General features: G+C 40.2%; 1 protein-coding gene across 2 annotated transcripts in view; it reads left to right on the top strand.

Moving 5' to 3' along the window:
• The window catches only part of FAM124A (family with sequence similarity 124 member A), a 108,284-nt gene that overhangs the window by 13,854 nt on the left and 67,347 nt on the right, over positions 1-27,083 (top strand). The window contains exon 2 of one of the 2 annotated variants that reach the window (XM_027856920.1): positions 3,322-3,353. The exons of the other annotated variant lie outside the window; for it this stretch is intronic. Coding sequence (XP_027712721.1) covers positions 3,322-3,353 — 32 coding nt within the window. The remainder of the gene's footprint in view (positions 1-3,321; positions 3,354-27,083) is intronic. 2 annotated transcript variants of the gene reach the window in all.

Below are 27,083 nucleotides of genomic sequence, written 5' to 3'. Positions count from 1 at the left end.
TGGGTGCTCTGGTCCACAGCCTCAATTCTGAGGAGCTCTCTGGAGCTGTGGGAAGGCAGCTCGCTTGATGCAGGAACTGCCATTTGGGGAATTGCTTTCCCCACAGCCGTCTATGCACGAAGTCCACTGCAGTGTACATGAGACACTCCCCAAATTAACAATCCATTGTGAGAATCTGTACCTCTCATAGCTGATGGCCCTTGGGCTTACACTCATTTCCACCCCCCCCCAAAAAAAAACCACACCATCATACAAAGTTTCTCTAGGCCTATGTCTGCTATTGCTTGTCAGGATCTCTCTCTGTCTCTCTACACACGCACACACATACACACACACAGAGATATATATACACACACATATATATACATAAGTGTATGTGTGTATGTATGTAGCACACATTTACGTAGTGCTTTAAGGCTTACAAAGAACTTTACAAATAACTCATCTGATCCTTACAACAACCCTGGGAGATAGGTGCTATTATTATCCCCATTTTATAGATGAAGAAACGGAGGCAGGCAGAGGGTAAGTGACTCACCCAGGGTCTCCCAGCTGTAAGTGTTTGAGGGTGGATTTGAGCTCAGGTCTTCCTGACTCCAGACCCAGTGTTCTATGTACTCTTCCACCTTTCCTTTTTTTGAGGAAAGCAAAACTAAAAAGGGAAAGTGAAACTAGAATCTTTTATTAGGAAAAAGGGATAAATGAAATGGGCCAGAGTGTTGTAGTGGCCTGATTAAGAGCAAGAGAATTCAAAGGTTACCTTTCAGAGCTGAGCACCCTGGGGACAAAGTAAGAGTTCCTGTGGGAAGGGGATGAAGAAGATGGACAGAACATGGGCAGAATGGCTTGGAAATGACTTGGAGGCTATGGGTCACTGCATTTAATCTGAGTTCAGTTGATTTTTAGTGTTGTTTTCATTTACATTATGTACTCATTGTGTATATTGTTTCACTGTTCTTTCTTTATTCTACACCAATAATCCTGTGTTTCTCTGAATTTCTTATATTTGTTTTGTCTTACGGAGTAATATAATCCCATTACATTCAAATCCCACAGTTTATTAGGCCATTCCCCAGGTGTTGGATACACACTTGGTTTCTAGATATTTTTTCTGGGCAGCTAGATGGTACAATAGATAGCACACCATTCAAATCCAGCTTCAAACACTTATTAGCTGTATTTCTGGGCAAGTCACTTAACCTCTGTTTGCCTCAGTTTCCCCATTTGTAAAAAAAAAAATAATACCTCCATCCTCCCAGAGTTGTCATGAGGATCAAATGAGATAATATTCGTAAAGCACCTAGAACATATTAAGTGCTTTATACATTTTAGCTATTATTATTGCTATGGCAAAAAGTGATAGGATAAATATTTTAGCATATCAGTCATTTACTAAGCACATACTCTGTGCCAGGCACTGTGCACACAAAAAGAAGCAAAAGATAACCCCTGCCTTCAAGGAGTTTACAATCTATGGGAATTGTCTATCCTCCATCTTTTCAGAGTATTGATCTATCAGTGGGATATTTCTAGGTCTAAGAATTTCTGTTTAGTGATGTCTATTGCATAATTGTGATGAATGTTAGCACATCAATTAACAATCATCTTTCTGGCACTTACTACGTGCCAATCACTATTTGAAACACCAGGGAATACAAAGATGAAAGTTAAACAAATGGGGCCTGTACTCAAGGAGGTTACATTCTCAAAGGAGAGGCAACATGTAGACATGCAAGAATATACAGATTCCACAGAAAATGAATATTAGGTAGTTTGGGGAGGGGGGCATACCAACAACTAGAGAAGCAGGACAGTCTTCATGAGGAAGGTAGAGCTTGGACTGTCTTGTAGGAAAGCAGGGCTTCAAGGGGCAGCTAGGCGGCACTGTGGATGGAGCACTGGCCCTGGAATCAGAAGGACCTGAGTTCAAATCTGGCCCGGCCTCAGGCACATAATGCTTACTAGCTGTGTGACCTTGGGCAAGTCACTTAACCCCATTGCCAACCCCCCCAAAAAAAAAGGAAAGCAGGGCTTCAGAGAAGCAGAAGGGAGAGGGGGAGTGAATTCCAGGCATGTGAGATAGACAGTGCAAAGGCAGCCAGATGTGAAGTCTGGTGTTGTGTATGTGGAACAATGAATAGGTCAATATGGCTGGATCCTGTGAAGTGGTAGGACAGAACCAGTCTGTGAAAAGATTTGAATGTTAAGCAAAAGAGTTTATATCTGGCCCTCTAGGTGATAGGGAACCATTGGAATTTGTTGAGCAGAAGGGTGACACCAGAACAGTGTTTTACAAAAATCACTTCTATTCCATCTGTCAAGATGGATTAGAGAGAGGACTGAGGTAAGGAGACAACTACAATAAATAGTCCTGGCAAAAAGGTGATGAGGGCCTGAATTAGGGTGATGGCTGCATGAATGGCAAGAACAGAAATATTAGAGATCTTATGGAGATCAAAATGATGAGATTTGGCAACTGATTATATGGAATGAATGAGAGTGAGGAATTGACACCAAGATTTTGAACTTGAATGATTGAAAATATGGTAGTTCCCTTGATAGTGAAAAAGGGAGTTTGGGAGAGAAGTGAGCGGGGGTGGGGTGGATAATGAGATGTCTTTTGTACATACTGAATTTGAGATGCTTATAGGACATCTAGTTGGAAATGTCCACTAAGCAGATGGTTATGTAAGACAGGAGCTCAGGAGAGAGACAAGGAGAGAATGTATAGCTCAATCTAGGAGGGATCGGCATAGAGATGGTAATCAAACTCATGAGAGCTGATGGGAGTCACAGAAAGAGTGTAGGGAAAGAAGAGAAGGCTTGAGACAAAGCTTTGGCAAATACCCATGGTTAGTGGACGTGCTGTTGAAATGTCAACTCTTACTATCTTGTGGAATTTAGTCTGATGCAACTTTAAATGGCAGATGACCAGTCACAATATAAGCAATTGCAATTTTAAAAATAAATGCATAGATTTTAGTCCGGTGAATGTTGCGTAAGACTGCATGTGTAACACGTACGTAGATGAACCATTAGATGTAGTAGAAACAGCATTGGTTTTAGAGTTGGGAGTCTTAGTTTAAATTCTGGTTTTGTGATTAGCTTACTAGGTATATGATAATGGGCAGGTCACCTACCTTTTTAGACCCTGTTTCCCTATACACAAAATGAGAGGAATCATGTTACCACACAAGGCTATTGTTGGGAAAGTGTTTTGGAAAGCCTAATGTGCCATATGAATGTGAATTGTTACCATTGTTTGGATAAAGAAAAATTAGATGATACAATTATACTTATACTAAGATTTTTATATTTCAGGTCAGACTACAGCCATATGTCCTCTACCAGCAGTAAGTATCACTTGAAAAACCATTCTTCATTTTTTGTTTTGTTTTGTTTTTTTGTTTTGCTTTTTGCTAGGCAATTGGGGTTAAGTGACTTGCCAAGGGTCACACAGCTAGTACGTGTTGTGTGTTGTGTGTCTGAGCCCACATTTGAACTCAAGTCCTCCTGACTTCAAGGCTGGAGCTCCATCCTCAGCGCCACCTAGCTGCCCCATTCTTCATTTTCTTAAAAATTATTCCTCTCCTTGTTTCTATCTCTCTACTGTACATGTGGGACAGTGGAAGGACCACTGGATCTCAAGTCAGACCTGGACACAAATCTGCCACCTGTTATTTGTGGGGCCATGGGCAAACCTGTTAACCTCTCTGAGCCTCAGTTCTCTCATCTATAAAATGGGAGTGACAATACCTGCACTACCTTCTTCATACATTTGCTGTGAATAAAACACTTTGGATATTCTAGAGTACTACGTAAATGTGAGGTTACTATTTTATTAAAATAGTGTATAAACCATAAAATGTTCTTTAAATGTGAGATTATTAATAATGGTGAAAATAACAACAATAATGCATCACCAGATTTATCCCAAAATCAAATGCTAAAGACCATACCTATACCTTAAAAGTTCTTTGATGGAGGAAGGGATCTTTTTTTTTGTTTTTTGTTTTTTGGCTAGGCAATGGGGTTAAGTGACTTGCTCAGGGTCACACAGCTAGTAAGTGTTATGTGTCTGAGGTCAAGTTTGAACTCAGGTCCTCCTGAATCCAGGGCCGGTGCTCTATCTACTGTGCTACGTAGCTGCCCCTGAGGGGATCTTTAATAGGCAATATGGAGTAAGTGGGAAAAAAAATCACTGTAATTTGAGTCAGAAAAACATTTTGCAAGTGAAAGGAGCGTGCATTTGGAATCAGAGATGTGGATTTGAATCTTGACTCTGCCCTTTACTGTCTATGTGACTATGGACTCAGCCTTTCTAGGTCTTAGTTTGCTCATCCATGAAATGGGGATATTGGGGTAGATGGTTTCTAAGGTTGCTTCTAGCTCTAGGTGTGTGATCCCATGACTTGATTTCAAGCCATGGACCCATTATTTACTACCTTTGGGTTGTCAGAACTGTGTGAATTCCTTTATCTGATCACAATCATTCCACCTTTCCCCTCTGCCTTGCAACCCCAAACAAAGCCTATTCTTTGTCTTCACCACAATCTCCCATTCTTCCACCCCTCCATTTTGTTTTGTTTTTGGCTAGGCAATGGGGTTAAGTGACTTGCCCAGGGTCACACAGCTAGTAAGTGTCAAGTGTCTGAGGCCGGATTTGAACTCAGGTCCTCCTGTCTCCAGGGCTGGTGCTCTATCCACTGTGCCACCTAGCTGCCCCAAACACCCTTCAGTTTCTTGCCAGGCCATCACCACTACACTGGTTTTGGTCTCCTCCCTTACCCATCTTGACCCTTGATGAAACAGTTCAACTCTATACTGGCCTCTTCTCTTGGGTCCCTAGCCTTCTTGTCCTATTACCTATCTTGCCCTGTCAGCCCTTGCTCTGGATTATTCTCAGCTTTACTGCCTTAACTCCTATTTACATGATCCTGAAAGAAGCTGGAGGCAACCATGAAACTACCGACTGGGTCCACTACAAACTTATGTCACATAATCTCAACCGTGCCCTCACTGCAGCAAGGCAATCCTTTTATACCTTTCTAATTAACTCACTTTAGGGCAGCTAGATGGTGCAGTGGATAGAGCTCTGGGCTTGGAATCAGGCACACTCGTCTTCATGAGTTCAAATCCAGCCTCAGACACTTGCTAGATGGGTGACCCTGGGCAAATCACTTCGCTCTGTTTGTCTTAGTTCCTCATCTATACAAATGAGCTGGAAAATGAAATGGCAAACCTCTCCAGTATCTCTGCCAAGAAGACCCCAAATAGGGTCACAAAGAGTCGGGCACGACTGAAAATGACTAAGCAACAATAACAAATTGACTCACTATCCTGCTCACCGCAATGGATTTTGTAAACCATTACATCCCTCCTCAAGCCTCCCATGGTGCCTCTACCTCCCCTCCCCCGCCCCATACTCTCAGCTGAGAATCTTACTTAATATCTCACTGAAAAAAATTGAGGCCATTTGCCAAGAGCTCCCTCTTTCCTCCTCCTCCCTCATCTCACTTTACTCCGATCCCTTCTGCCACTATCTTCTCCTTCACCCCTGTCTCACATGAAGAAATTACCCTTCACCTCACCAAGGTAAACCCCTCTGCATGAACAAGTGAACCCATCCCATCCTATCTTCTCCAAGAGATTGCCCTCCATCATCCTCGCTCTATCATTTCTCTTTAATCCTTCCTGTCTACTGGTTATTTCGCTCCTGCCTACAAATGTGCCCTTGTCTCCTCTATCCTCAAAAAACCCTCGCTTAATCCATCCACCCCTACAAGCTATTGTTCCACATATCTCTGCCCTCTTGTGGCTAAACTCCTTAAGAAAGCTATCTGTAATCAATGCCTTTACTTTCTTTGCTTTTCATTCTGGTCTTTTACTCTCTAGTCTGGCTTCTGACTTCATTATTCAACTGAAACTGTTCTCTCTAAATTTACCAGTGATTTCTTAGCTGCCAAATCTAATGGCCTTTCCTCCATCCTCATCTTTCTTGACTTCTCTGCAGCATTTGACGTTCTCAGTCACCCTCACCTTCCTGATACTCTCTTCCCTGTAGGTGTCTGTGACACTACTCTAGCCTGGTGGTTCCTTCCCTCTCTGAGTGGTTACTCAGTTTCCTATGCTGGGGCTTCAGTCAAGTTACACCCCATAACTATGAGTATCTCCCAGGGCGCTCTGTCTTGGGCTTTCTTATCCTTTCCTTCTCAACTATTTTGTTTGGTAATCTTACCAAACTCCTATCTACCATAGAGTCAATGAGCATCTCTATAATAATGATTCTCAGATCTAATTATCCATCCCTAACCTATCTCCTAACTTTCAGACTTGAATCTCCAACTGCGTATTTGACATCTTTAACAGGATATCCTATAGACATCTTAAACTTAACTTATTTAAAACAGAATTCTTTATCTTTCCCCCAAAGCATTCCCCTTTCCTATCTTTCCTATTACTGTATGGGGCACCACCATTTTTCTAGTCACCTAGGCTTACAACTCCAGGTGTCATCCATGACTCTTCACTTTCTTTCATCTCACATGTCCATTCTGTCATCTTGTCCTGTTGGTTTTACCTTCAAAACATCTCTCATATATGCCCCTTTCTTTCTTTGACATTGCCACCACTATGGTGCAGACCATCATCTTTTCACTCCTGGACTATTTTGAAAACCTGCTGGTTGGTCTTCCTGCCTTGCGTCTCTTTCCTTCTAGTCCTTCCTCCACTCAAGTGTCTAATTCATCTTCCTAAAGCACATATCTGAGCATGCCACCCCTCTATTCGAGCAACTCCTTCCTATCACTTGCAGAATGAAATACAAAATCCTCTGTTTGACTTTCAAGACTCCTCATCTCCTGGCGCCCTCTTATCTTTCCAGTCTTCTTACATTTGGCTCCCACCTCCCCCATACTCAGCAATCCAGTGACACTGGCATCTCTGCTCTTCCTTGCACAAGACTTGTCCATCTCCTGACTCTGGCCATTTTCACTATAGTCTCTCATGCTCAGAATGATCTCTCTCCTTATCTCCACACCCTGGCTCCCTTGGTTTCCTTCTTGTCCCAGCTAAAATCTCACATTCTATAAGATGCTCTTCCTGATACCCCTCAAAGCTAGCGCTTTCCCTTGGAGATTATCTCCAATTTATCCTATATGTATTTTGTTTCTATATAGTTGTTTGCATTAAACATTAAACTGCGAGCTCCTTCAGAGCAAGTCTTTTGCCTTTCTTTATATCCCTAGGGCTTGATACAGTGCCTGGCACATAGTGGGTGCTTAGTAAATGCTTCTTGATTTGACTTGATTTCTTGATTTCTCTTGGGAATCAGTTTCCTCATTTATAACATGAGACTGTGAAATGACCTCTAAGTCCCCTCTGATCCTTGAGGTAAGGCTCTGTGATCCTTGAGTTTAATTACCTTGAAGGGATGGGGAATATGGAAGAAAATTTGTTAGGGTTTTCATCAAGGTCACCTTTGTAATAAAGCATCTGAAGACGGAAGTCCATTAAGGGCAGACAGAAAACAAATTCCCTGGATCCATTTGGTTGTACTCTCACCTAATTTACCAAGAAGCCTCATGAGATTTCCCCCTCTAATGTGTCTGTATCTGTAGAGAGTTGTGGTTGTGTTTAAAAGACATTCAGTATTTAGAGAAACCTTTTCCTGTGAATGAATCCTTTAGACATAAACATCAGTATAGATGAGGAGAATGTAGGCAACTTTTTTTTAACTTTAAACATGATCTGAAATAGAATAAGAATAATGAGACAGTAGAAAGAATTTTGAAAGAGAAGCCTCAAATAACATGCTTTCACCTATGTCTAAAGGCTTTTCTAAGTTTTTTCTTAGCCTGAAGTTGGTCTTCAAATGAAAGCAATAGAAAAATGATTGCTTTTGTCAGCCTTGTGTCAGAGATTTGCTCCTGAAATGAAGAACTAGTTACGCTTCGAGGACCATTTATTTGCCTGATTTATTGTCCCTACCTATGGGGACTAGCTTGTCTTCTATGCAGCGAGGCTCACCAGGGTCCAAACATAGGCCAGTCTGACAATATTGCCCTGGGTAAGGGTGAGAGATGGCAAGGAAGGAAGATTCTTCTCAGTGGTACTTCCCTCTGCCGTCCCTTTATGGGGACTATTTGGGGCTAGACTGCTCTGCTGCAGGTCCCCTTAGTGCCTCTCCTCCCCTGGCTGCCCTCACTGTATTCTGTAGCCCCTTCTTGTCTTCTTTCTGATGGTGCTGCCCAGCTGGGATCAGCTGCTCCCCGCAGCAGATGGCACTTGTTCTGAACTCTTCTGGGACTCATGAGACAAATAGATGGCTAGCCCTGCCCCAAGTTTAAAGATGTGTTCTCAAGTACATTTTATTTAAGCAGGCTTGAGAACAAAAAAAATGTGATTACTCTGTATCAAATATAGACATGTCCCTTGGATACCTTGACTGAGGAATGCCTGGCAAATATTTCTTTTTCTTCCAATTTTCCTTTTTAACTTTGAATTTGACCAACCTCAACAAACATGAACATTTCAATACGCAGAGAACAGAAGAGCCTTGCATATTAAACTTGAACTCCTATTACATATTTTGGCTTAAAAAGGTACAAATCAAACTTAACAATAGCAAACTTTTTTCTGTGCTGCCAATTTTATTTTATTTTTATTTTTAATTTGTGGAATAAAACAAGCATTTCCATAGCATAGTATAATTAAAAAGATGCTTGTACCTGAAACTGCAAATCTAACAATAGCAAACTTAATAGCAACAACATTTCCCTGCTGTCTGTGTCCTTCTTGAACTTCCTTCTGCTTTCCTGTGTGCATACTTTTAATAGCTCCTTAACACTCCTTTCCTTTCCTTCTTTGTTCCATCACTTCCACTACCAATCGAATCCTCAAGATCCCCTCTCCCAACAATAGAAGCCCTCTCTTGTAACAAGTGAGCATAGTTGAGTGTAAAATTCAATAAAAGTGACTCCCTATGATTTAAAAGAGTTAGGCTTATCCCAGTCTCCTACATATAAGTTTTGAGAAGATTGATCTCTTTGGGAAAGACTAATAATAATGCCACGGATGCTAGCCTCCATCTATAATATAAAGTACTGGTAATAGGTTTAGGCATGGAGAGAGGGGACTGAGCAGGGTCCCTTACTCTACAAGTATCTTCACTCATCTGTAAATTGTTGCTTAAAGGGTAGGGAATCCAATGTGCACCAACAAATGATTCCAGAAGGGTACTCCTCTCTCCTTCTTTGTTCTGTGCAGGCTCACAAAATATCTCTAGTCTAAGGGATTTTGATTCATGTTAGAAATATCTTTCTGCTTACCATCTAGATAGGCTGGCTAAGTAATACTGTAGCAATGTAACTGGAAATGTCTGTGATCTTCCAGGGAAGAAAGCATTGTTTGACTGCCTCCCATCCCATGCCCCATGCTAAGAGCTGAATGGGCCATGGACTTTTCTTAGGCTGCCTCCCCACTTCCCATTTGCCACTGCTATGGATAACATTAGCCACCCAATGGGAGTTAGTAGCCCCTAATTTTGTCTTATAAAAATGGAAATAAACAGCTTTGAGGGAAAGAATAGAGAAGTAATGGGGGAGGGGAAATAATCTCCGGGTGGGTGCAGGCAGTATAGCGTAGGATGCTGCCAACTGCAGCGGGAGAACTAGTTGGTTGCTTTATTTAACTCCTTCCTCTCCCAGAGAGAGGACAAGGCACTTGCTTCCTTCTCCACCTTGGAGTTCTGGGAGAAGCATATTGTCTCTAAGGGGTAAATGGGACCATGTCTCCAAACCAGGTCTAGTCAGCACCACACTTACTTGTCACAGACTCTTTTGGGTCTCTTTCAGCTTAATGTTAACTGTATCATTAGTAGTAGCAGTTGCCAGAGCTATTTCTCAGCAGCTTTTAGGGAAGCATAGAGGAGCACAAATCAGTGGCCAGCCAAGTGTTAGTCTCTGATGCCAAGATGGAGGAAGAAACTCCACACTCTCCAGTTGTAGACCTGGAGAGACCCCGTACTTCTCCCAAGATTCACTGCAAACAGTCCTAAATACCCCAGTCCCGTGATATCACTAGCTAATGGATTTTGCATCTCCACTAGCATGGTAATTCTGACGCAAGGTTACACCAGTAAAACAAATCCACATGTTCTCTGTGTCTGAAAATGTATGTCTCCTTCTATGTCTCTAGTCCATCTCCTCCCTGTTGAGGGGGAGAGGGAGAGAGGAAAGTAACGATTGGTTATTGCAGTATCAGAGTTGTCTTTAAAAATGGTTTACATGATTATAGTTATCTTATAAATTGTTCTCTTAGCTCTGTTCACTTTGTTCTGTATCAGCTCATACAAGTCTGTCCAAGTTTCCTTGAATACACTTGGCATATATTTCTTTCTTCTATACCAACATCTGCCCTAGTAGAGTGTCCCAGTGATACTCCACTCTCCTTTCCATTGACACTACTTATCTCCTGTTCTGTCTCCATTTCCTTTCTCTCTTGCTGCAAAAGCCTTTTTGCCTGGAACCAAGCCCTCCCTAACTCCATCCCTTAATTTCTAGTTCACATAAGGACCAGCCCAGGACAAATTCTTTATTCTTTTTTTTTTGTGAGGGCAATTGGGGGTTACGTAATTTGCCCAGAATCACACAGCTATTAAGTGTTATGTATCTGAGGTCAGATTGAACTCAGGTCCTCCTGACTCCAGGGCCAGTTCTCTATCTACTGCACCACCTAGCTGCTCCTAAAGTCTTTATTCTTTAGTGGCGATATTGGTGAGGTTGAATGGGAGAGAGAGCAGAAGGTAACACCATACAGCTATCCTTTCCTACCCCAGTGATCCTAACTTCCCAGTCTACAACTCTTGCCATCCCATAGTTTCTTAAACCAAGACACTTGTAACCCTTATCCCTCCCACTTGTTCTCCAGATAGAGCACAAGATTTGAAGTCAGAGGACCTAAGTTTGAATCCCAGTCCTGCCACCTTACTACCTTTGTGATTTTAAAAGATCACTCCCTCTCTCTCTGGACAAAATGCAAGGGTTGTACTAAATGACCTTTAATATCTCTTTCAGCTTAAAATCTATGATCCTATAACCTTCTAGCCATCACTCTGAGAAACCCCATGCCAAGAAAGTCATTATTAATGTCTTTGAGTTAGGGAAGTCCCTAATCCCACATTTGGTTAGGAGAGAGAGTGGGAGAAGTCACTGGTGCCATTGCAGGGGAGGGCAGGATGATGTGCTTCTGGCATGACACATTGGTATTTAAAATACATTTTACCATAGAAACATTGCTACCCAAAGAAGTTTATTTTGTACTCAAGTGCCATAGTATATATGTCAGGTGAATTCTGGGTTAGTTAGGTTCTTGTGGACTGGTCTGGGACCAGAAACATAACTTTGTAACATTTTGTCTGTGAGAAAATATTTTTCAAGTTCCAACTAGATGCCATTGGTAAATTCTCTTCTTTTCATGAGGTATTCAGAATGATTACTGTCACTGCTCGAGCAATCAAAGTCATTCAGATTGGTCATTTTTCTTTAAGTATCACTAAATAATTAAGAAGTGATGAAAGATTTGAATTATTTTAGTCCTGGTCTGATTTGGCTTATTTCACTAGCATACTAGGCTATTTTTGGAGGGTAAACAATTAAATTGTTTTGTTCACAGATAATCTGATTTGCTCTTTTTGAAAAAATGTTTATTGATTTTTTTATCACCTACATTTTTTCTATGTATCTCACCACCCTCCCTTTCCCATAGAGTCATTCTTAATGACAAAAGATAAAAAAAGAAAAAACCTAGTTCAGCAAAACTAGCTAACACAATGGAAGAGGCTGACATTACTTGCAGTGTTCAATACCCCAGGCTCCCAACTCTGACATTACGTGTAGTGTCTACACCCCAGTTTCTCACCTCTGCAAAGAAGGGAGGGAAGTGTCTTCTCATATTTTTCCTTTGGAGTCAGTCTTGGTTGTTTATAATTTTACAGCATTCCATTGCAATTATTTTGTAGTTCTTTAATTTACATTGTAGTCATTACAAATATATGTATATATATATATATATATATATTTCTGCTCCTGTTTACTTCACTTCACATCATTTCATGACTCTTCTATGTTTCTCTGCTTCATTACATTCATCATTTCTTAAAGCAAAGTAATATTCCATTACATTCTTGCACCACAATTTTATTAGCCATTCCCCAATTAACAGTCCTTTATTATTATAAAAATGCTTCTGTAACTATTTTGGAGTATATGGTCCTTTTTTTTTTGGTAATTGGCCTTTTTGGGGTGAAATCTCTGGATCAAAGAATATCCTGTTTCTGACACTTAGGACTTATGTGATTTTGAGCCGATAACTTAACCTCTCTGGGCCTTGGATTCTTCATCTTAAAACAAGAGGGTTATACTATATGCCTTTGAGGTCTCTGTCAGCTCTAATAAATCTATTATCTCACGACATTTTTGTTCCATTCTCAACATCATTCCAAATTGCTTTCCAGAATGGTCAGACCAATTTATAATTTCACCAGTAGTGCATTAATGTACCTATCTTTCCATAACCTTTCCATCATTTACTTTTCCCTTCTTTTGTCATCTTTGCCAACTTGCTGGTTGTAAAGTTATTTTCCACTGGAAAAAGAAAAAAACCATGCTTGGTATTTGTGTGTTCTGAGGAAATAAATTGGTGCCATAGAAACTCTGGTTGTTGGTGGAAGGGTGTTGAATAATTGCTGGTTGCCCCATGAGTAGCTGCAAGGTTGACAAAGCAGGGTGTCATTTGTTCACCCTCAGTCACTGAGGACTGTCAGTAAGGATCAGAAGGAATGCCAAACAGATTTGCAGGTGTACCTTTTCAGCCCCTGAAGGCCTTTTCACTTTTAACGTTAGGGAAATCCCTCGATTTCTGCCACTCCCAAAGAGGCTATACTTCCCTAGACAAGAGGTTTGAAAAGTAGTTTTCTAATCTATCTGCTGAATTGTAAATCCAGCACGACCATCTAGGTGAGAACTTAAGTACATTCTCTAGCCAGGGAAGTGGGTAGTTTGTTTTGTGAAGGCTTTTTTATCACCATTTTTAAAAGTTTTATTGATGACTTTTGTTTTACATCATAAGTCATTGAAGGATATACTGCTTGCATCTCCCCTTCCTAATAAATGTTCTCTTTAACAAAGAAAAAAAAGTTAGGCAAAACTGACACATTAGCCATGTCTGAAAGTGGAGGCAGCATTTTCTACCCATAGTCCATCATGTCTCCACCAGAAGAAGGGAGACTTATTGTCTCATCTTTTCTGTTTTTGAAAGTAAAAGTAAGAAAAGGTATCTTAACTTTGGTGGTTGCAATGGGAATGGAGGAAAAGACACCAATGTAAGACTGAAGAAATACAATCAAAAGGACTTGGCAGCTGATTAGGGATGGAAAGTATGGGAGAGGGAATTGTCAAAAGCAATTCTTGGATTTTAATCCTATGGGTCTGGGAGGATGGTTATATTATCAGTAGAAATAGGGAAGGTCAGGGGAGAGGTAGCTTTTGGAAGGAAGAGACCAGTTAAACTTTGATGATACTTACATACATATATGTACACACATATGTGGGACTATATGGGCATAGTTTTATGTATTATGTATACATATATCTGTGTATGTCTGTGTGTGTGTATATAAATATTATATATATATACAAACATGCACATATATACATGTATTATAGATTCATGTTGTGTGTATAAGTATATGTATGCTTGTTTATATATACATATACACATATATGCTATGTTGTTGTTTAGTTGTGTCCAACTCTTTGTGACCTCATGGATTTATCCATGGGGTTTTCTTGGCAAAGATACGAGAGTGGTTTGTCATTTCCTTCTCCAGTAGGTCCCCATTTTACATTTGAGGAACTGAGGCAATTAGGGGTTATGTGACTTGCCTAGGGGGCCACATGGTCTGAGGCCATATTTGAATTCAGATCTTCCTGACTCCAAGCCTGGTGCTCTATCCACTGAACCATCTACTTGTCCCATGTATATATAGATGTGTGTGTATACATGTTGTTTGCCCTAAGAGATTGTATCTGGTAAATAGTAGGAGTTTAATAAATGCTTATCGATTCATTCTCCAATATCACCATTATTTTTTATTGCATTTCCTGGTTGGGATGTGTGTGTGTGTGTGTGTGTGTGTGTGTGTGTGTGTGTGTGTGAGATCACAAAGCCACAACAGGTATCAGTGTCCCATTACCAATTTTCTACTTAAAAGTCACTGGAATTCTCACTTTCAGATGTTGTGTTATTGGTGAGTGAGTATGTATATTGCTCCTCAATTCTGCCTTTACTCCTAGCCTCTGGTTATTTGCTTCAATGAACAAAAGATTACAAAGGTGACCTTTCCAAAAATTTTTGCTCAGGGGCTCAGGACTTCAGCTTAACCTCAACAACATGCCATCTAGGCATAAGGAAAAGTGTTTTCAAAATTAGATCCTCAAAATTTCACCTCTGTAGAAATGAGATCTTTGTTGGGCAAATAATTGAGTGTTTTCAGGTTTCTGTTCAGTGAATTGAAAAGTAGGAGTGTCTGACATGAGTGGCCTTGATTAACCTTCTTATAAGGGTAATAACTTTATTACTTATCCCAGCAGAAGACTGTGCTTCGTGCTCCCCGCAGCTGGCAAAAGCAGCTCAGAGATGCTACCCTTCCTCACCCCCTTCCCTCGCCCCCCTCCCCCCACTTCACCAGTGTTATCCAGAAGGCAGGGATTACCACTGCGCTTTCACAAGCACCATTTGTCAGTCCTGAAAGGGATTAGTGTTTGGTACCGCAGCCTGTTCAGCCAATTGTGCTGTAGGCTTCTGCCATTGGAATTGTTTACACGGGAGACAGACCATGTGACATATTCCGTGCTTGTATGATGACTTCTGCATTGGTACAAACTGCATAATGAATACATGCAGCCTTGGCCTATCTTTTGCTGAAGAAGGTGATGAAAAAATGGAATTTTCTCCCCTTGTCTCATAGCTGTTCTTTAATATGCATATTGTACTCCCTTCTATGCACCTCGTATATTTACTGTTTATGCACACACACACACACACACACACACACACACACACACACATACACACACCCTAATATGGAATTTTGTGCCCAGGACTAAGTCTAGCGCTCAGACTGACCATGCCCTGGCTAGCTCAGCTAGCTTGGCCTCTTTGCTGTTGTTGCTGTTACATTAGTAGATCCATGATTTCATTGGCATAGGCGTTCTTTCCATTTAAACCAATCGGCACCTATAACAATGCCATTTTTGGCCACAATCAAGCCTGTGTTCATGGAGTAAGATGCCTCCCTTATAATGAATGCTTCTTGACTTTTGTCTGAATGTGTAGTTTACATGCTTAACCAAATGATATATAAATAATGGTGTTTTATCTCTGTCTTACATTTGTTTTTACAAGAAATTGTTACAAATTCCTCCTCCAATATCAGGCATTAACGCTCAGTGGCCATCTTTTCTGGCCCAGGTGGACCCTGCTCTCTCTTGCTCATTCTTCTCTTAATTGAATCAGGTTTAAATTAATTTGCATGTCATCAAGATGATCTTCTGAAAGATAGAAACACTTTTTCACATGGCTTCCTGTAAGTCATATTAAAAGCCTAGGAGAAGGAAGTTGGTTAGCAGAAAGTGGAAGATACCTATTTTGGCCTTCAGCATTAATGAGAAAGCACAAGCCAGTTCCCAGTGAATCCATATGCTTTTCTCATCTATATGTCTGTTACTATAGCAACAGCATGTGTGTTGGCAGCAGCGGCCTTTACCTTATTCCCTTTGGTACAAAGATAATAAGTGAGGTGAGAATATACGAATAGTGAAGGGTGGGCTGTGGCTTGGTCAGCCATTTGTAGGCTGGCATTGTAGGTACCCAGTCACAGTCTTCTGCTTTCTACTAGAATGGTCTTATCTAGAGAAGCATGATCTGTCTATCGTCCATCTTGGGTGCTTTACTTTCATGGCTAACATCATTTTTCTTTGGGGGCGTTTTCTCCCCATCTAAATGTGTCTCTGTCTTTTTTTAGTTTGACAGACCAGACAGGATTTTTCTTAACATTTTCTGAAAAAGTGAGATGCATCATTGGCACTTGGTGAATCTTTAGTAATCACAATCTGTGCCAGAGAAGATGGATTGAATTTATCTTCTCAGAATATTAAACTGTTTACAGAAGTTCTGATTAGGAGATTAGCAAGCCACAGTGTATAGTTTGGGTTCTTATGGATTTAAACAAGAGGGGTAGGATTTATAAACAGCAAGAAAGAAAAACAACAGCTATGCCAAGGAAACTCAATACTTCCATGTCATGCTCGTGAAATTCTCATCATGATAGGACTAAATATTTCCTCATAAATAAAACTGTGGTCATTAAACTATTCAGAGCTTAATCTGAAGGCTGTTTTTCTTTTTCTTTTTTGTTAAGGGTAATGTAACCTTGAATATTCTGCTTTGTATTTTCATAGTAGGCACACTGGAATCAGCACAGGTATTTTTGTAGGTAGCTGGGTGGTATAATGGATAGAGCTTTGGACCTGGCTCAGACACTTACTAGTTGGTGATCCTGGGCAACTCATTGTACCTGTCTGCCTCAGTTTCCCTATCAGTAAAATTCTACTTCCTAGAAGTCTTTGTTGTAGTCGTTTCCTTGTGATTCCATTTTGGGGGGTTTTCATGGCAAAAAATACTGGAATGGTTCACTATTTCTTTCTCCAGCTCATTTTACAGATGAGGAAACTGAGGCAAACAGGGTTAAGTGACTTGCCCAGGGTCAGGCAGCTAGTAAGTGTCTGAGGCCAGATTTGAATTCAGGAAGGAAGATGAGTTTTCCTGTCTCCAAGCCGAGCACTCTATCCACTGTGTCACCTAGCTGCCCCTATCTTAGAAGTGTTATGAGGATCAAATAAGATACTTTACATAAAGTATCTTATTTAAGATACTTTATTAAGATAAAGTGCTTTACATACCTGAAAGTGCTATGTAAATACTAACTATTGTTATTATGGTACCCTCGATCTTTAGCTCTTACAACCCAGAATAAGAAGAAGGCAAATGAGATTATTCACTTTAGTCCTCCCTTACATCTGAACATATTCTTTAGTGGAGAAAAAGAGTTGCCACCATTTTCCCTTTCAGATCTCTGGTCTGGTAGCCTATACGTTGCTTTCTATAGTATCTGTATAAATATGAATGAATACTTTTCAATACACTTTCAGACACAGAAGGTGGGGATGGTGAGTTGGGTTCAGTGTTCTGCCTGCAGGAAAATTTCCCAGGGGTGTCCACGGCTCCCATATGTCTGTGGCACATGGAAACAGATGGTTAGGAGTAGTTACTCCCACACTGTCCAGAAACAAAGTCTATCCCCTTCCTCAGCCCTATATAAACTTTGAGGTTTACCGGAGTCCAGTGTCAGACCCATAGCTGAGAGAGCCACCATTTCACAAAGCGGGAACCTGAGGCGCATAAAGGTTAATTGTCATGTGTTGGACAACGCAGGAAGTCTAGAATTGGTGCTTAAGGACTTCTGTCTGGCAGACTGCTTTTTCATTATGAAGGGTTTAAATTCTCTTACTGAGTAACATAGAAGAAATCCAGATCACACATTGCTGCTTTTTCTCTCACTAACCTCTTTCCCCAATAATTATGGCAATGGTTCTTTCCCTCACTCATGTTTGCTAACCTTCCTTTAATCACATCATTACCTTGTAATTTGAAGAAATGGAAACATAGCATGCTTTGATAGCTGAAGCTATAATAGGAATTTTGAAAGCGTCAAGTGCCCACATCTGCTTTTGTGCACATCTGCTCGGTTTTTTTTGCATTAAAAAGAAATTGGCTAATGTGAATGAGCTGATTTTTTAAAAGCGGTGGTTGGTTTTTTTTAATAAGCTAGGAAATTGAAGAGCTGATTACACGTTGCAAAATTAATAGATGATTTAGAATATTGCACATGAGCTGTGTACAACATCCAAGAGTCAAATTCAGACTAAAATTAATGTCAATCGTTTGTTTTTCATCTGTTCTATAATAGGAAGCAGTGACTTACAGATTTTACTCACATATAGAGACAGCATTTGTCACAGATTCCCTCAAAGAGATAGCAGGGCTTATGGTAGTGAGATCAGCTTTATATTCCCTTTGTGAATTTAACACAGTGGAAAACATCTTATCTTCTACATAGTATATCTATGCCTTACCTGGATGCAATTTTAAACGGAAGCTATAACTTAGCATTTCTAATTCACACTCTGTTCAGCACACAGTTTTGCTGAATAATCTCTATTGTTCTAATCACATAAAATTTAGATAAAATGGGAGCCTATTTGCTGGTTTTTATGAGGAGTAATTTTAGTCATTGAATTTGCTTAGCTTCAGTAGCAGCAGGAACTTTGGTACTGCTTATGTCTAAGTTTGGAGTTATCTGAAAGGATCCCAGGAGTATTGGATAATCAGCCCATCCATCAAGAAGCATTTACTAACCACCCACTAGTGCCACACAACGTGCTATGCCCCTAGGATATAGACATTCTAATGGGAGAGACAATGTGGGCACATGAATACTTACAGAATATATACAAAATGAATACAAGGTAGTTTGAGGAAGAGATACACTAGCAGCTGCGGACAGCAGGAACAGCTTCGTGAAGAAGATGGTACTTAGTCTGACTCTTGAATGAAACCAGGGGATTCAAGAAGCAGAGTCAAAGAGAGAGTATATTCCAGACTTAGGGGACAGACAGTTCAAAGACATGGACAGGGGAGATGGAGCTTCAAGCAAGAAGTGTGGTATATACAGGACACTGCTGAGTAGACCAGAGTGGCAGGAATGCAAACCGAAAGAAGTGGGGAGTTAAGTATAAATAGACTGGAAAGGTAGGAAGAGGCCAGTTTGTGAATGCCATTTGTAAATGGCAAACAAAGGTGTTTACATTTGATCCTGGGCATTCAACAGGGAGACAACCTACCAAAACTTTTGAGCTATCACCAAAGCAATCCAGGAGGAGGGTAGGGAGCGATTGTATATTTCTAAGCACTTTTGATCAATAAATAAACATTTAATAAGCACCTACTATGTGCCAGAAACTGCTCATCTGTGGAACAAAAAAAGAGAAAGAAGGAACAGCTCGATAGATTGGCCAGGTAACCAAAAACAAACTAGGAAATCAATAAATAAAAAGCCCTAACTAAACATAAAAACAAATTCTAAGAATCAAAGAAGAGATAAAATAGAATAAATAAAAATGAGTTTATTAATAAAACTAGCAACTAAGCTTGAAAAATTACTCTGAGGTACTATTACAACAAAAACGTACCATAAAAACAACCTTTACTTTGTTAAAAAAGGAAAGTCCGCAATATCCTTTAGTTTGACAACAAAGCTCTGTCCCAGTAGCCATATATTCACTGTTTAGAGTAGAAATGAGAAGAAAATTTGCCTAGTCATCCACTCATTGGTACTCTTAAATATCCTGTTTCTTAAATTTCCGCAGGGATTAGACATTTTAATAGTATTTATCATGTTCCATTATTGACATCCTAGTAAAGCAATTCAGTTAGATAAACATTATTAAGTACTATGTACTAGGCATAAGGCTAACCACTGCACTGAGGATAGACAAAGTAGCATACAACAGAGACGCATCATATAGGGTATTGAAATTTCAGGAATTCTAGTATATTGAAAGAAAGAGACAGGGAAGGAGAAAGAAAAGGAGGAAAAATGGGAAGAGAGAGTTGTTGTTTAGTCATTTTCAGTTATATATGACTCTTCATGACTCCATTTGGGGTTATATTGGCAAAGATACTGGAATGGTTTGCCATTTCCTTCTCCAGCTCATTTTATAGATGAGGAACTGAAGAAAACAGGGTTAAGTGACTTGCTTAGGATCATGCAGCTAATAAAGTGGCTGAAGTTGTATTTTAACTAAGGTCTTCCCGACTCTAGGCCTGGCACTCTATCCACTGTGCCACCTAGAAAGAGAGAGAGAGACAGAGAGAGACAGAGAGAGAAAGAGAGAGGGAGGGAGGGAGGAAGGGGAGGAAGAGAGGAAGGAAGGAAGGAAAAAGAAGATTCATGGTCAGCTGAAAGTTCTCTTTCTCAACCTATTTCTTTTGACTTCTTTGAATTCTCTTTTATCTCATGGGTTTTAGGAAGAAGAAATAGTTACGTAATATGAACTCCTTCTAATATAACTACATTTATGTGTAAAGTCCCTCTAATCCTCAGTTTTCCTGCCCAATTCTTTAGCTTTTAGGGTTTTCTTCTTTTTGAGTAGAAGCCCTTGTTTGGTCCTGCCTCATGATGAATAGTTTAGCTTAGCTGGGTGATGAGAAAATAAAATTTGTTTACTTGTTTCCATTGCATCTCCATAGATTGTAACTATAAATTCTTGGAGTTTTAACTTGGACCAGTGTGGTTAATGGAAAGAAGATTAGATTGAAAGTCAGAAGACCTATGCCTGAACACTAGCTTTGTCATTTACTACTTATGTGGTCCTTTTGGCAAATCATCTGACCTCTCTAGCCCTTAGTTTCTTCATCTGTAAAATTAGAAGATTAAATTATATAATCTATAAAGACATTCCAGTTCTAAAATTCTTTATTTGTTTACATGATTGCACATGTATAATCTATATCAAATTACTTACCATCTGAGGGAAGGGGGAGAAGAGGGAAAGAGGGAGAAAATTTGGAACTCAAAAATTTTTTAATGGATGTTAAAAATTGTCATTACATGTAATTGGAAGAAATAAAATATTTTAAAATACTTTGAATAAATCATTAAAAATAAAATAAAATTCTCTATTTACATAAAAAATTTCACAAGCTAAGGTCATAGTATCTCCCAGTCTACTCAACAATTTCAAAATAAGAAGGTATTTAATTAAGGGGGTACTAAAATTATCTTACTATACAATATAGAAAGAAAACAGAGTATATTCTCTTTTTTGTCCCATGCCCCTTCAGGGACTTGTTTTAAAACAAGTAACCCATCATTTGTGAATTAAACTAGAGGTACCCAGTGCCTTCTAGGTGAGCAGGTAGCAGCCTCATAGGCAGGGCTATGGAAAATGAGAATGAAGGCCTATGAAAAGAATTAGATTTGGCCCTTGGAATCGATCAGTGTTCAGAGAAAATCAGTGTGTTGGCTGTGATTCACTAGGGTGGTGTCTAATGTATCAGGGATAGTACCAAGAGCACTAGACTTTAAATCAGAAGACTTGGATTAGAATCTCAGACATGCTGTTTATTCTACCTGTGTGATTATAGGCAGGTCATTTCAAAGCCTTAGCCCTTAGTTTTCTCATCCATAAAATGGGGGTTTTGATAGGTGATCTCTAAGGTCCTCTCTCGCTTAAAATCCTATGATCCTCCCCCTTTAAGGCTACCATAGTCTTTCTCATCCTTCCAGTTCCACACCCTACCCCCTACCCCATCCTCTCAGTCAATAATGACATAGTGCAAGGAGTATTGAATTTGGAGTCAGAGAACCTGGGTTCAAATCTCAGCTCTGCTGTATGCTTTTTGTATGATTTTGGGCAAGTTACTTCCTTTATTTTGGTCAGTTTCCTCAACTACAAAATGATAGGCTTGGAACAGATTATAAATTTTTTGATCTAAATTTGTTCAGTGCCCCCAGCATTACATAACATAGTAATCTGCACATAGTAGGTATTTTATATGTTGAATTAGTAATCCTTTATTTCCAGAGTGCTTTAAGGTTTACAAAATGTTTTCTTAACAATGGCCCCCTAAAATACATAGTTCAATTATTATTAGTACTGTTTTACAGATAAGGCTCAGAGAGATTAAATGACTTGCCCAAGGCTCCATAGCTACTAAGTGTGGAGCTGTGACTTGATCCAGTCTTCTGAGTTCAAGTTCCATGCTCTTTCTCACTATATCATGCTGCTTCCCCTCTTTTTTGTTTTCTAACTAAAAAGATATGATATAATACTCCACCCCCCAAAAAAATAGAAAAAGCAATTTTATCAAGGCAGCCTATAAAGTTGGATAAGTTTCTGCAGGAAGCTTCCTTACTGTCTAGTTGTAAGAGATTCTGTCTTTGTGAACCAATGACTCTATGGACTCCACTGGAAGAGGGGAAGGGGGCAATCTATTGTGGGAATACTATAGCACTATCAGCCCCAGACAATGGGATTAGCTAAAGTCTTAAATTCTTGGCACCAATGATGATACACTTTTTTAAGTTCCTATGACATAGGTCCAGAAAGATCGAGATCATGGAGGAAAACAAAGAGTAGCTCTTAAACAATCTAGTGTTTGCAACTCCTAGGGAATTGTTTGCTTTGCAAATTTGCCTGTGTCATTCTTCTTCTGAATAGATTCGGGTGGCTCCATATTGTCTCTAGGATCAGATGAGAACTGCTGTGTTTGGCATTTGAAACCATTGACAACTTAGCCCCCAACCTACTTTTCCAGGATTATTCATAGTATTCCCCTTCCCATAATTTATGTTGTAGCAAAGCAAGTTATTTCTCATAAACAATGCTCCATTTCCCATCTCTGTGCACTTGCATCGGCTGTCCCTTATGCCTGGAACACATTTGCTCTTCACCTCTAAATCTTCAAATCTCTAGTCTTCTTTGTATATCAGCTCAAGCATTGCCTTCTATTTGTTATGGGAGAAATTTCTTCTCTCTGAAATCACGTGGTAGGTAACCGCCACCAGATATGTATTTACCATGATGCAGAAATTATGGGGGCAAAAATCTAGGTTTTAGTATTATGCTCAAGCATAGGTTCAAGCCTCAGAGATAACCTGAACCATCACGAGGATTCTGACAAAGATTCTCATGGGCAAAATTACAACAGAGTGACAGAGAAATAATTCTTTGACACATTGCAATCTTGTACATTCCTCTTAGGCCATAAAAGTTAAAAAGAAGACAGACTCATAATCCCATACTTTCTTCTATGTCATAAAAGTTGAATTTTGTTAAACAGAGTCACAATCTCATACATTCCCTAAGGAAACAAAATTCTGTCAAACAGTGTGAGAAGTCTGGGACTGTAGAGATTCTTCCTCTGACTTCTTATCTAAGGAATACTTAAGACTTTTTGTTTCTGTGTGAGGCAATTGGACTTCTGAGGAAATTGGACTTGCCCAGAGTCACACAGCTAGCTCAAGTGTCTGAGGCCAGATTTGAACTCGGGTCCTCCTGACTCCAGGGTCCATGCTCTATCCACTGAACCACCTAGCTGCCCCAATAATTCGTAGACTTTTTTTTTCTTTTGGATCCAATCGGGGTTAAGTGATTTGCCCAGAGTCACACAGCTAGTAAATGTGTGAATCCAGATTTGAACGCAGGTCCTCCTGACTTCCGGGCCAGTGCTCTATCCATTGTGCCACCTCACTGACCTAGTTAAGACTTAAGTAAATTTTTCCATCCCATGGGACAGCTTTTGTTCAGGTGAGGTGAATATTAAGACTTTTAGTTAACCAAAAATTGTGGGAGGAATGGTTCAGAGCCCCAGATAATAAAGGGAAATTAAAAAATTCCTGTAATATCCTTAAGGGCTTTTCTGACCACTACAACTCTAAGGGTTTAACTCTTTCATTGCCTTGTATCTATTTTGCATATTAATGTATTTTAATTTTATATCCCTACAGTATAGATAGATAGATAGATAGATAGAGACAATATAGTGGAGAGACTAGAGAGCTGGCCTTGGAGACAGATAGGGCTGGGGTCTAGTTCTGCCTCTGACATATACTTGTTGTATGACCTTGGGCAAGTCCCTTACCCTCTCAGGTATCTGGGCCAGAGATGTCCAACATCTGCATTGCTGTCTACAACGCTCCAGAGTTTCCTCCCTTTCCCCCCCTCCATGAAATGAAAATATAATTGGGAAATATTTCACAAAATAAATAAAAATACAACAGAACATAGAAAATGTTGATATGTGGTTTTCTAAGTCTGTATGGGGCCTGCAGGGATCTTTCAGTACAGTGTAGAGGACCCTTTTCTTTTTTGAGTTGGATGCCCCTGCTCTAGGCAGAAGACAAGCTACAGAGGCACAAACCTTCATTGAAGGGAGTTTCCTCATCCCAGCGTTCCCCATAGCAATGGAATGACAGACAGCTCCAGTTCCACATCCCTATCACTATCCCATCCCTAGAGGGGCAGCTAGGGGGCGCCATAGTGTGTAGAGTGCTGGGCCTGTAGTCAGGAAGACTCATCGTGAGTTCAAATCTGGCCCCAGACACTTACTAGCTGTGGGCAAGTCATTTAACCCTGTTTGCCTCAGTTTCCTCATCTGTAAAATAAGCTGGAGAAGGAAATGGCAAACCACTACAGTGTCTTTGCCAAAGAAAACCCCAAATGACAGAGAGTCAGACAAGACTAAAACAACTGAACAACAATCCCATCCTATATATGTCTCCCCAATATAATGTTAGCTTCTCTAAAGCAGTAACTATTCAACTTTTGGCTTTGTATCTCTAGTATCTGGCACATAGTAGGGGACTAATAAATGCTTCTTGATGGACTAATTGTTAAAAAAAAAACTTTAGGAGTTTTCTGTTTAAATTTGAGAGCACTACGGGTTGAAAGCTACTTCCCTGGATTTAGGGCTAGAGGGGAACCATACCATTTGTCTGGCATGGTGGAAAGAGCATTGACTGTAATCAAAGAGCGCAATTTCAAACTTCATCCATGACAGTATTTGTATGACCTTGAACAAGTTTCTTAGTCTCTGTGGGCCTCAGTTTTCTTATCTATACAATGAGAGAGACTTAGACTAGGTCATAGGATCTTAAATGTAGAGCCAGACCTCAGAGTCAATGAAATTCCCTCCTCTTTCTCCCATTTACCATTCTACAGATGCTAAAACTGAAGTCTGGGAGGGTAGATGACTTTCTTCAGGTCACAGTTAGGATGTGACTCCAGGTCCTTTGACTCTAGAGTTCTTTCACCCTGACAGTTTAGTGGGACATTGGCTACTGCAGTGTTGGAATGGGAATCAGGAAAACCTGAGATCAGATCTTTCCCCAGACCTTTTTATCTGTGTGACCCTGGGCAAGTCATTTAAAAAAAAACAAAACAAAACAAAAAAAAAAAAAACTCTGTCTGCCTCAGTTTCCCCAAATGTAAAATGGGAATAATAATAGTACCTGTCTAACAAGACTGTATGAGAATCAACCAAGATAACATGCAAAGCTTTTGCAAACTTTAAAGCACTATATGAAGCACTTTTATTACTGTTATTATTATTATTGTTATATTTCCACACTGCTTTTTGTTAAGGTCCGTTCTAGTTTGAAATCTGTGAGTCTAGTAAATATGTAATAAATGCATGCTGATCCATAGATTTCACTGGTCCTTCCAATGTCATTCTGAAAAAGGTTTCAGGGAACCCCATACTCTTGAAAAATATGCCAAGGCTGGTCTACACTAGCAATATGAAGCGAAGCATTATCAAAATATTTGACATAATTTGAGAAAAAAAGTGTTTTCTTCTTGGAGTGGTATAGAGCAGTGGTGTCATTCAAATAGAAACAGGGCCACTAAACCATTCATAAAGATCCCTGCTGGCCTTACGTTGATGTAGAAAACCACATATTCTTATTAACTATGTTCTATTCTGTTTTTATTTATCTTATTAAATATTTCCCAATTACATTTTAATCTAGTGAGAAGCAGGGTGCCACTCTGGAGTATTGTGGCTACGCTGGCAGCATGATTGACACATCTGGTATAGATAATTGCCTCGGTTCCTTAATTAGTGTAAACATTGAAAGATCAGTAACAGATGTAAAAGTTTACCCAGCATATTTCTGGGCTCCTATTAAACATGTAAGGCATAATTTCAGATCTTTTTTGGTACAGAGGTTCCAAAAGACTATTTGATTTTCAACTTGCTGCTTGCATAAATTTATTTTTTTATATTAAAATTAATTAAAATTTGCCAGATGTCATGGAGCGTGCCTGTAATCCCAGAGGCTGATGGATCGCTTGAGCTCTGGAGTTCTCAGGAATAATAGGGCCAAAGCCAGTCAAGTGTCCCTGCTAAGTCTAGCAGCAATATGAGGAGTCCCTGGGATTGGGGGGCTTCTGTGCTGATAAATAGTGGGAAGTGGGATTGGCCTGTGAGTGACCACTGCATTTCCAGCTTGAGCAAGTGAAGGAGACCTGCCTCATAAGTAAATAAGCAGGTAGACAGAGATAGACAGATGAATAGATTGATGGATGGATAAATGAATGAGTGAGGATAAGTGAATGAATGATAAAATTTGAGAATGTACTGTCTTGACTTCCGCTTCCGGGAGCCAAGATGGTGGAGTATAAAGGTAGTCGCTCTCACCCTCCCCTATCAACCTCTGAAAACCCAGAAAATATCACCCCAGAAAAAACTCTGGAACAGCTGAACCTGAAGAAAGATGGGGTGCAGCAGTGCAATAGCCCAGGTAGCTAGAGGGATTAATGGGAAAGGCCCCTCTTACCCTAGGGGAAGGGGAGCAGTACAGAACTGGAGTCACCCAGCCAGCTAGTGGAAAGACCCACTTTAGCACACCAGGAGGAGATACTGGTGCCTCGGCATTTTACGGCAAAGGAGTCTCCCAGTGCCTCAGCAGAACTAAGGGAGGCAGCACTGCAAGGGGCCCCAGGCAGATAAACACCCTGCACCACCCACCTCAAAGGAGCTGAAGAAAGCTAAAGGAAAGGAAAAGCAGGCAACCTAGATTTGCCTGAAAGTCCCAGCCTTGCTGATTCCAGCCCAACACCAGATAACCTGCCAGAACCCTACAGCCTGCAATTGCTAACACAACAGGCCCCAGCACACAGAGCCAGTGACCAAGACCTAGGCTCCCAACACAAGAAGCTTGGGTCAGTGCCCTCTGCTCCCCAGCAGGAGAGCTTAATCTCTTTAAAGGCCAGGGAATAAAGAAACACCATGAGTAAAAAGAAACGTACAATAGATTCATATTATGAGAAGAGTGAAGAGCAAGACAGAAATGCTGAAGAGGACAACATTGAGAATGTGCTGTCTTGAGATCAATG

The sequence above is a fragment of the Vombatus ursinus genome, unplaced genomic scaffold, assembly GCF_900497805.2.
Source record: "Vombatus ursinus unplaced genomic scaffold, bare-nosed wombat genome assembly UNPS02011700.1, whole genome shotgun sequence".
Lineage (NCBI taxonomy): Eukaryota > Metazoa > Chordata > Mammalia > Diprotodontia > Vombatidae > Vombatus > Vombatus ursinus.
The sequence above is the reverse complement of the archived record's forward strand: the minus strand, read 5'-3'. Positions and strand labels throughout refer to the sequence as shown.